We start from the raw sequence: 10,007 nt of genomic DNA on the forward strand, positions 1-10,007 counted from the left end.
TGTTTATTTATATATGTATGCATGCACCTTTATTGCTATTTTATATTTGCACTATATCTTACTTTGTACTGCACAACAATTTCCCTAATACATTTTTTGTCTTAATCAAACAATAATTATAATATTCAGAAATAACTTGTTCTTGCTTGTCAGTAATGTGTTACCTTGCAATTCAAACGTTATATGTTTATAGGGCCTATATGCATGTGTTGAAGGTATACTAAATAGTTGGATATACTAACGTTAAATAATAGGATCGGGACAATAAGTCAATAATGTAAGTCATTTATTAAAGAAAATGCAAAACATTCAGTTTCACATGTTGCCGCTTTGCTCTGTTTCACACCAGATATAATTTGAACAATAGTTGACTTATTAATAGGGGAAGACTGCAGCCTTAACGTTTCCTCGCACGAGGATCAGCGACGCTCATTATAATATCGACGGAGCTCTCCTCCCAGTCAGAGATCTCCGCCCCAGTCATCTTGGACTTACAGCTCGGAGCCCGGATGCGCCGCCATGCCGACTCTATCCGCGAATGGAATAATGTATTCACTAACCAGCCTGACGCTGGGCGCCTAACGAGGAGTTTCGCCGAAGAAAGTCTCGACAAGACAGCTCGGGAGACCGAGGAGCCGTTTACCGCGGACGGGACCGCGCCGGGTCATCGCTCGCGCACTCGCGTCGCTCGCCGACCGTTGTGTTGATGTAGAGCCACTCGAATGCTAAGCTAACGTTAGCTCGAGTCGAAAGCGAGAGAGGGAGGGAGAGAGAGAGTGTGCGCGCGCGCGGTAGTGACAGTCCAGCCGGAGGCGGGGAGAATCGAGAGGTGAGACTGTTACTTTGATGGTGACTACACTGTTGACTGCGTATAGGTGGCCATCTGGTAGATAGTATCACTTTAGTAAAATATGACTCTCGTATTTTCTTTTTGAGTCGGGCAGCAGCGTCGCGAGGTGGGTACTTGAAGGTTGGTCTGTTCACGGCTTTTTTTGTCCGGAGCGGAGCCGAACGTTGAGGCGACGTTCTAGTGTGCTGGCCCGCGAGAGAGGAGCTAGGAGCTAGGAGCTAGCTAAATAACTGTCCAACACACGCGGGGGGGTAAACTTTTCAGGTCAGTAACGTGAACCCCTGAAGAAGTGAGTAGACACGCCTCAGATGTCAGAATTAAACAATGTAATAATGCCGCGCCGTTAACGTTAGTCCGACAGACTCTGCCTCAGACTTTTGTGATTCTTCTAACAGTATGTTGGGAAGTGACAGTGGAAGGTAGTGGGTCATTTGATGCTTCCTCCACGACGTGCACTGCAGCTGACCCTTGTCTTTTGAGGTGCAGGATTTCAATTTGAATTTAAATGACTTGTAATGTAAATTTGAGAATCTCAGAAACGTATTCAAGTAGTTGTTGGTATATGTGACTTTGTATTGCAGTGCTGACCGTGTGATTGCAGCACATCAATATTTTAAACTTTACTTTAAACGATTTGTACTATTTTGTTCTTTATTTTGACTGATCTTTTTCTGTGACTTTCAGATCCAGAAAAAAAGAAAATCCATTTCATGTCTGTATCAGCCCTGAACACCAAAAGAGATGTCTGTTGATGAGGATACTGTAAAAACTGGCAGTCCACATGCCAGCTCCGCTTCATCCCTGCAGCTCTCAGAACGCACAGGAAGTTACAGCAACATATCTGTGATGGTGGAGGGCACGGCAGCCACCCCTGATTTTGCAGCCGCTTGTCCAGTCTCGGGCACTGAAGCCTCTCCAAAACACATCAGCACGACTGATGTTCTTACCAACTCGGATGATGCTGGACAGGGAGCCACAGGGAATGAGAATAACATCAATCGCAGGAACAGCTTTCATCATTCCAAACAACCACAACAAACAAAGCTGACAAAGCGCCGCAGCACAGCAAACCCTAGTTTCAAGCATCCAATGTCTGGTAAGAGAAGACGAAGGGCCAACTCTGAGAGTGACTCTGTTCTACCTACCAACTTCCTCCTGGGTGGGAACATTTTCGACCCACTGAATCTCAACAGCCTGCTGGATGAGGAGGTCAACAGGGCGCTTAATGCAGAGACACCCAAATCCTCCCCGCTGCCAGCGAAGAGTCGAGACCCTGTGGAGATCCTCATCCCCAGAGACATCACCGATCCACTGAACCTGAACAGTGGGATAGCAGACGGTAGCTTCATGGTGTCCCCCTTCAAGAGTGGTGGTAGGAAGAGACACCGCAACAGACACCATGGAGGAGGAGGGAGTGGTGGTGGAAGTGGGATTTCAACCGCACAGGTAAACCTCTCAGAATCAGGAAAAAGTGAGGTTAAAGCTAGCACCTCCACACCACTTCCAGGTATTTTAGCCTCGTCTTCTGCAATAGATGTCTCCAAAGAGTCCAGCAGTTTCTCCAGTGTTACAGAGGATTCCCATGAGCGCTCAGCTGACAACTCAGCCAACTGCAAGGAGCAGATGGCATCTGTATCTATAGAGGATTCCACTTCCTCCATATCAGGGGCAGCAAACCAGCACACAAGCAGGCGTAAGCGAAGGCGCAACTCTGGTAAAATGGAGACCCCTGTGACCCATTCTACGCCAATTGGAAAGTCAGGATGTGGAGACAGGAGTTTTGGGACAGGGGGATCGAGATATTCTCAGTCCTTCCACACGCCAAGGAGTGGTCACAAAACCGCCCCAGGAGGTCGCCAGCAGCCCCACAACAAGGTGAAGGAGCAACAGAAGAAGAAGTTTCAGTATGGAAACTACAACAAGTATTATGGCTACCGCAACCCAGGCGCCAGTGAAGACGCACGGGTCCGCTTGCTACGTCCAGAATGGTTTGAAGGTAAAGATGTTCTGGATTTGGGGTGCAATTCGGGCCACCTAACACTCTATATTGCCAAAATGCTAAGACCTGCCCGCATATTGGGCCTGGATATTGACAGTAGTCTGGTACATGCAGCTCGTAAGAACATCAGACACTATCTGTCTGAACTGCAGACCCAAGAGGCCAGGCATGCATTGCAGGAGAAAAAGAGCACCAAGCAGGGGGAGAGGAATGGAAGTGAGAGTCGCACAGACAAGAAGCACAATGAAGCCAAGAGCAGGGAGGAAAACGGGAAACCAGTGAAAGGAGAAAGTGGTCCTGCAGAGGCTGGAAATGACAATGGCTCCTGCCACACAGATGAGGTAGGGACCCAGAGGCAGGTTGGCAAAACAGAGGAAATGGAGCAGGAAGACTATGATTCAACTCCCGCTGATCACTCTGTGAGCTGCTCTTTTCCCGTGTCCCTACGGATCTCCAGGGGTCCCATCGCTGCACCTCCACTAACGGAAACATCCACCACACGGCCTGGAGAGTTTCCCTCAAATGTGTCCTTCGTCATGGTAAGATGGCATTCTCTGTGTGAACGTTTGGTGGCGACATGAATGAGGTTCCTGTGTTATACATCTTGGGGGGGCCTGGATTATGGTAAACATTAAAATAAAAACATTAGTTCACAGTTAGGCACATACTGCATTATGTCTGCATCATATACATATTCATAAAGACTAAGGTAGCAGCAGCATGGTGTGAAGAAACCAGCTTTTGTCCATTGGGAAACATAAAATGCACCCAAAAGCACTCATTAAGAGTGAAGCAGCATGCTCTGGGAAATACTCTGAGGTCTGACGAGAGGACTTGACATAAATTGTCGGGCGAAATATTCTCCCTGGAATCTGTTGGAATTGTCTTGCCTCTAGATTAGCTATTGTATACTATACTGTAGATTAGCATTGTCACAGCACAGTCAGTTTAAATATAGCATACAGGTTGCACTGTGTAAGAGTTCAAAGAGTCTCGAGCTACCTTGTGCTTGGAAGAAGAAGCTCCGAAGCCAGATATATATAATAATCATTATTTAATCATAACAAACAAGAGTCATCTGTATACATACATGGTCCAGGCCCGGACGCGCTCACATGGCTTCGCTTCCACAGTCTCCTGACTTAGCCAACAGTTTCTGTCTGGCGTCACCACGTAAGAGACCAAATTCACGTCTTACAATTAGTTCCATTCACTGAGCTAAGCTCCCATTGGTTAGTGGAGGTATTCATGCAAATACCTTTCAGAGACACAGCATGCTACGCTGACCAGCGAATAAGACATAAGGTTCACACCTGAAGGTTAGTTCCATTGGCCACTTCAAAGAATGCCTCAAATTGATAAACTAGCGGGGTCAAAGCTCACACTTCCTGTCAAGGACAGGAAGTTCCTCTTCAGAATAAAACCCTATTATCCTGCCTTCAGAATAAAAGCAACATCTCAGGTTTCAATCGGCATCCCTTTAACTACTGTCTAAACATCCATTCATTCCCATGCATCATACAATGAATCATTACATTTGTCATTAACAAACAGAATACTAAAACAGTGATCCTCTCTTATGCTTCATAATACATTCCTCAGAATATTCCTCAAATTAATTATCATAACTTTCATTATGTATTAATTTAAAACATAACCTCTCTTATCTACATGTGCAAGTGTATATAAAATCCACTACAACTCAACAACTGTGTAGCTTATCTGGAAAAAGAAACATGGTATTATCTTACCAGTTTTGAATTGCATGCAAGTTAGTATTGTGCATGTAGTTTATTAGTCAATTTTAACCTGGTGAATAGATAAAACATGTGCAGCAGATCCTGTACACATTTCTACAACTTTTTGTTGTTTTAATATATTTTGGAATCAATATAAACTTAGAACTATTGATTACAATTGAATGAAATTTGTTTTTTTTCTTGTCAACCAAAAGTTGCTCTGCTCCCGGTCAAAAGGACTCAGGCCTCTCCCTTCTTATAAGTTAATAAATGTATAAAGCAATCATGTTGCTGATCATGAGTTGATCTTCACTTGCTGTGAGTGTGGAGGGAATCCCCACTAGTTTGTCCACTTTTATGTTTTTTAATCTATTGTAGTGTTTGTTTCCAACCAGTCGCTAACTTCCCTGAAGCTCCCAGTGATTTTAAGAACTTAAAGATGGAAGCAGTAAAGAGGAAGCTCTCCTTTCCCCCAGGTTGATGTTGCAATGTGTCTGGAAGCATTTACAATGCCATTGGGCTGTTGGTGCCACCCATGGTTGAATATTTGACTAATGTTACGACAGCTTTTCTGTTAAAAATAAAAAGGTTTCTTGCGAAGGGTTTTTGTTGTTCTAATTTCAATTTCAGTTTGTTCACTCCACTGGCCTTGTGCCTTAGAGGCTTTGTGTAGGCAGCTACATGAATTGGGGAGATGCAGACACCGTAGGGTTTCTGAATGAAATCGATAAATGCCTCCTCCCTGCTACGAGCATTAGAGATAATGGCAGTGCAGAGCTTATCTTTTTAAATGAGTGAAAAGTCTCAAGACGACCGCCTGAGCCCCCTCCCCCCTCAGCCTACACAATGAGATGGATTTAAGGGAGAAATGTTATGCTGCCTAATATTTGTTTGACAAATCTACCTTGGCATCAAGCTAACCTTTTGGCAGTAACTCTGCGGTCCACTAGATGGCCCTCTGAGGCCATGGCCGAATGGTTAAGAATATCTGAATTAGGCCTGATCACAACATATGCGTAAATGTACCATAGAATGTGTGGACTTGCCCATTAGGATTAATTACTCCTAGGCTAATTAACAATCACCGTTGATGCAGACAAAGATAACTGATTCTTAGTTAGCAGCTGAGTGGAGCTTTTCTTACTCTACTGGATGTTTCGTGCATACGCTAACGTTTCCTTTATGTCCTTAAATTTTAATCTTATTTATTACAGTCCTAATTCTGAGTAGCACAAAACAATTTGTCCATTCAAGTCTGTGTTTTCATCACCAAATCTCTTTTCCTCCTTCAGGCCAATTATGTCCTGGAGAACGATAGTCTTCTTGTGACTCAGCGGCCAGAGTATGACGTGATCATGTGCCTGAGCGTTACCAAATGGGTTCACCTGAATTGGGGAGACTGTGGCCTCAAGCGGCTCTTCAAGAGAGTCTACAGTCATCTCCGTCCTGGAGGCATGTTCATCCTGGAGCCACAGCCCTGGGACTCCTATGTGAGGAGGAAGAAGCTGACGGTAAGAAACTAAGATGGCGGGGCTGATGATGCAAACCATGACTTTTGTAACAACACAAATATACTTGGTGTTAGTGATTTTAAAGCCTGGTTTAATTGGTTGAAATATAAGACATGCATGTTTCTAATTTTACAGGATGATATTAGCAACAATTTTCACAGCATCCGCCTCAAACCTGACCAGTTTTCATCGTACCTTACAACAGAGGTGGGCTTCACAAGTTCTGAGTACCTTGGGGCCCCCAAGTGTTCAATACGAGGTAATTCACTCATTTTAGAGCAAATGTATGTATTACATGTCATTTACCACATTAGCTTGATGCTGTTTTTAACTTCTTTTATCCCCACCCCCATCACAACAGGTTTTCAGAGGCCAATCTACTTGTTTCACAAATGACCACTCCTGCCTTGAAGATCATTGAATGTGAGTAGCCTAAGCCACAAACATGCATACAAGCCAGCCAGCTGCCCTGGACTGCAAGGAGTCAGCTGAGTCCTTCACAGTAGCTCCAGCTTTTCAGATGCTGATGATGAAATTCAAAAGGGAGAATGGGACCAAAAGTGGAATTAATTTTGTAAAGATGAGATCTGCCGAGAAGAGGCACCTATCAAAATCTTCTGTGACTACAAATTCTTAAACCGTATGGAGTGAACTCAGATAAGACTCCACAGAGTGTAACCTGGAGCCAAATATAGCTTGGCCTGACTGGAAGAGGTGCTCATCCGATCATTTCCTTGGACTAGCCTAGTGCTAATGATGCTCCATTTTGATGCACGGCCATAACATGCGTTTGCAAATCTTTGGCCATATATCTTTACTTTCATAACTTTGTTCTGTGCCACCACATCACCATACGTTATACATATTAGGGTTGGGCGATAGGGCAGACAGTTTCCAACTGTCCACCATCATCACTTTATCTGGTGATGATGGTGTAATTCACTACGTTAGCTCCATATGACCAACTGTATGTTGCACTTGAAAAGCTGCAGTTACAACTGAATTACAAAGCCATTAAATAGACTGACATGATGTATCTTGAAAAAGCCACACCAGAGTGTGGGTTATGCTATTCATGCTAAGTAGGACACTCCATCGCAATGACTGTAGATACCATATAAATGTGCTCTTAGTGGTTAAATATTGGCATCATGTTTGAAGCCTTAAATACCGTTGTAACACGCATATAACAGTCAAACGAATTCCATTGGGAAAAGATTCAGTCTGTTGCTAATAGCTGATGTATTTGTCCTATCTTCCAACCCTGATATATTGTTTTTTTTGTCATTATTTTGCAAAATAGGCCTTGGAGCTGAATTAACTTAAATGTTGTAAGTCCACATTTTGAAAAAGACATTATGAAAACTTCCTAAATTGCACAAACCTAAGACGCTGTGGAGTGAACAGTGGCTCATCTAAGTGATGAAGACAGTGATGCACGATGAGAAAGGTGCACTCAAAACAGCCAAAACATCTCGTGAAATAGTGCATGCTTATCCAAATGTGCAGCCAAGGTTTGTTTGTCTTTTTTGTTTAGGAACAGACGGTCCCCTTTAAAGTGTCATGACATGAGTTATCAAATATTACATGTTGTCATTATTGCATGGTATAGATATAACATGAAAAAATGTTGTTTTAGCAGGACTACTACCACTGGAAAAAATACTTGGTATTGTATCTGAAAACCTGACATCAGCTAAATGTTAAATCCCCAAATGCAAGTTCAAAATCAGTTACACATTTTCCATAAAAGAGTTTTGGCTGTTTTGAGCATAAAGTTGAGAGTTTGGACTGTTTAGAAAGCAACAAACCACTTCCTGGGTTCTTGAAGCCTTTTCGATGCTCCATCCTAAAGATGGGGGCCATATTTGAGCTGCGCTGACACCCAGCTGTCGGTTTAGCTCAAGATAATTCGACACAGAGACCACAAAGACTCTTTTGCAAGGTAAACTGTAGCATGCAGTGATTTATTTTTTTAATGACCGTAAAGCCATAGCCCTACCTTTTCATATGTCATTCACAATGTCAACAATAACGGAGAGCATAATAAAATATAAGGCAGAGGCCTGTCATTAAGGAACTGCTACAGCGTCTTCAATGCTGGGTAAATCACAAGGTCGTCACTAATGGACAAACATTCAAACAGCATTAGAATCACTTTCTAGCTCCAGAGTTGGACTCGACTAAACAAAAAATAGTATCAAATGGTTTGTTGAAACATATCCATGAGATCTTTACCAAATTAAAATATGAATATGCTGTTTGCAGTGAAGCGCTGCCAAATTATTTTATGGGTCTTCTGCTTCTTGAATTTGACAAACTCTGCCATCTCAGTCTTTGGCCTACCGAGGACAGTTATGAGTTCCAGTGTTTGTGATTGTGTCTCTACTGGTGTGCACTGAGCACGGCTCATCTCCAACCTCTCATTCAAGTGTCTGGGACTGAACACCTTCCTTTTTATTGTGACTGGTTCAATTACAGCGTTTGGCATATGAGTGTCGGAGATGATGGAAAAGATGGATGATATGTTTCTATTTTAGTAAGTGATCAATGTAAATATGTTTGCAAAGATTTGTTTTACTGTTGTCAATATTAAGTTCATAACTGCTTTTGTTCTTTTCCAGTGGATGTTCTTCTTTTTTTCTTTTCTTTTTTTAATGTTCGCTGCCAATTTGTGAGTGAGTCTGAGTTTTTGTTCTGAAACGGACCGCTAATCCAGCTCTGTAACAACAAATGAAAATGTACATTGCAAAGTTCTGATATGTTTGCTTTGTTCTGTCCTGGCAGGCACATGGATTGTTAGATTGGCTCTTTATTTTTTTATAAACAGTTTGAAAGGAGTGTTGTTGTCAATGCACTCTTATTTCACATCGTTTGACATCTTATAGACATTTTAAACATTTTCAGAATAGAAAAGATTTGATTACTTTTTCCATCAAACTTTTTCTTACGCAAGTTGTGGAACACTTTAACCTTTAAAATGAAGCGGCGGGTTACATTTTGGATTGAAGAAGAATTGGCTTGAACCTCAGTTGGCCCATCAGACATACAGCACCACATCCCATCTTTCTAGCTAAGACAATCAGTTTCTCAGGCTTGGATCTGCCCGGTGCTGTAATTGAAAAAGGTTTTCCTTATTGAGTATTATATTTGGGAAACAGAATTGTTAATAGCTAATTTGTGCTTTGCCACCAATATGAAAGATTGCACCTTACTGTCTCAGCAGCAGTATCTTCCGATTTTAAACATATATATATATATATATATATATATATATATATATATATATATATATATATATATGAAATTAAATATTGAAGAAATATTTTGTCACAAACACAATAATGTCGTCGTAGAGGTCGTACTTACATTTGCGTACCTGCTTCTCATTTATTAGAAGTTTTCTAAGATGGAAGTACATCAAATGGTTCTACAACTGTAGTGAAATAGTAAAACTGGATGTCTTCAACTGAAAAAATGCATAAACTGAAGGTGTGTATGAATTTTAATGGTGCTGAAATTCACCTCTACTTGTTGAATTTACACTGATATAACTCAAGGGAATTTAACTACATTACTACTTTTTTTTTTTTTTTTATACATGTACCTTAACTTTCCTAGTATCAGTTTTCTGGGGAAAAAACACTGTTGGAATACACCCCCACCCCGTCAGGGAAGCTTTTAACTGTCATGCCTCTGAACAACAAGCTATATCTGAATGTTTCTCTGTTTTAACATTTTAATGATTAAAAGTGGTTCCGAATTTGGTGGTTCAGTATTTAATTATATACGTAGCACCTCACTACGTTACTTAACTGAAATGTAATTGTTGAATGGTAGTAGGCACAGCCAGTAAGTCACGGGCTGCTCTTTAAATGTATTGTTGTACCTTTTGATACAGATATATT

The 10,007-nt window shown here is 41.8% G+C and overlaps 1 protein-coding gene across 5 annotated transcripts; it reads left to right on the plus strand.

The window, feature by feature from the left end:
* Nucleotides 1–429: 429 nt before the first annotated feature.
* Nucleotides 430–8,940, plus strand: mepce (methylphosphate capping enzyme). 5 transcript variants are annotated; one of them, XM_034550073.1, is made up of 5 exons: nt 430–829; nt 1,535–3,388; nt 5,881–6,099; nt 6,235–6,358; nt 6,461–8,940. In XM_034550073.1, the coding sequence occupies exons 2-5, from the start codon at nt 1,592–1,594 to the stop codon at nt 6,493–6,495; spliced, it is 2,175 nt and encodes a 724-aa protein (XP_034405964.1). In that variant the 5' UTR covers nt 430–829; nt 1,535–1,591; the 3' UTR covers nt 6,496–8,940. The 5 variants fall into 5 exon arrangements, with proteins under 5 accessions (XP_034405964.1, XP_034405966.1, XP_034405965.1 ...); XM_034550075.1 differs by having other exon boundaries at nt 458–1,139; XM_034550074.1 differs by having other exon boundaries at nt 458–1,114.
* Nucleotides 8,941–10,007: the final 1,067 nt, after the last annotated feature.

This window comes from Cyclopterus lumpus, chromosome 14 (genome assembly GCF_009769545.1).
Source record: "Cyclopterus lumpus isolate fCycLum1 chromosome 14, fCycLum1.pri, whole genome shotgun sequence".
NCBI lineage: Eukaryota > Metazoa > Chordata > Actinopteri > Perciformes > Cyclopteridae > Cyclopterus > Cyclopterus lumpus.

Coding starts and splice junctions, on each gene's coding strand:
- mepce (XM_034550073.1), top strand. CDS start 1,592: ATGTCTGTTGATGAGGATACTGTAAAAACTGGCAGTCCACATGCCAGC. Junction 3,389..5,880: donor CAAATGTGTCCTTCGTCATG/GTAAGATGGCAT, acceptor TTCCTCCTTCAG/GCCAATTATGTCCTGGAGAA. Junction 6,359..6,460: donor CCCCAAGTGTTCAATACGAG/GTAATTCACTCA, acceptor CCATCACAACAG/GTTTTCAGAGGCCAATCTAC.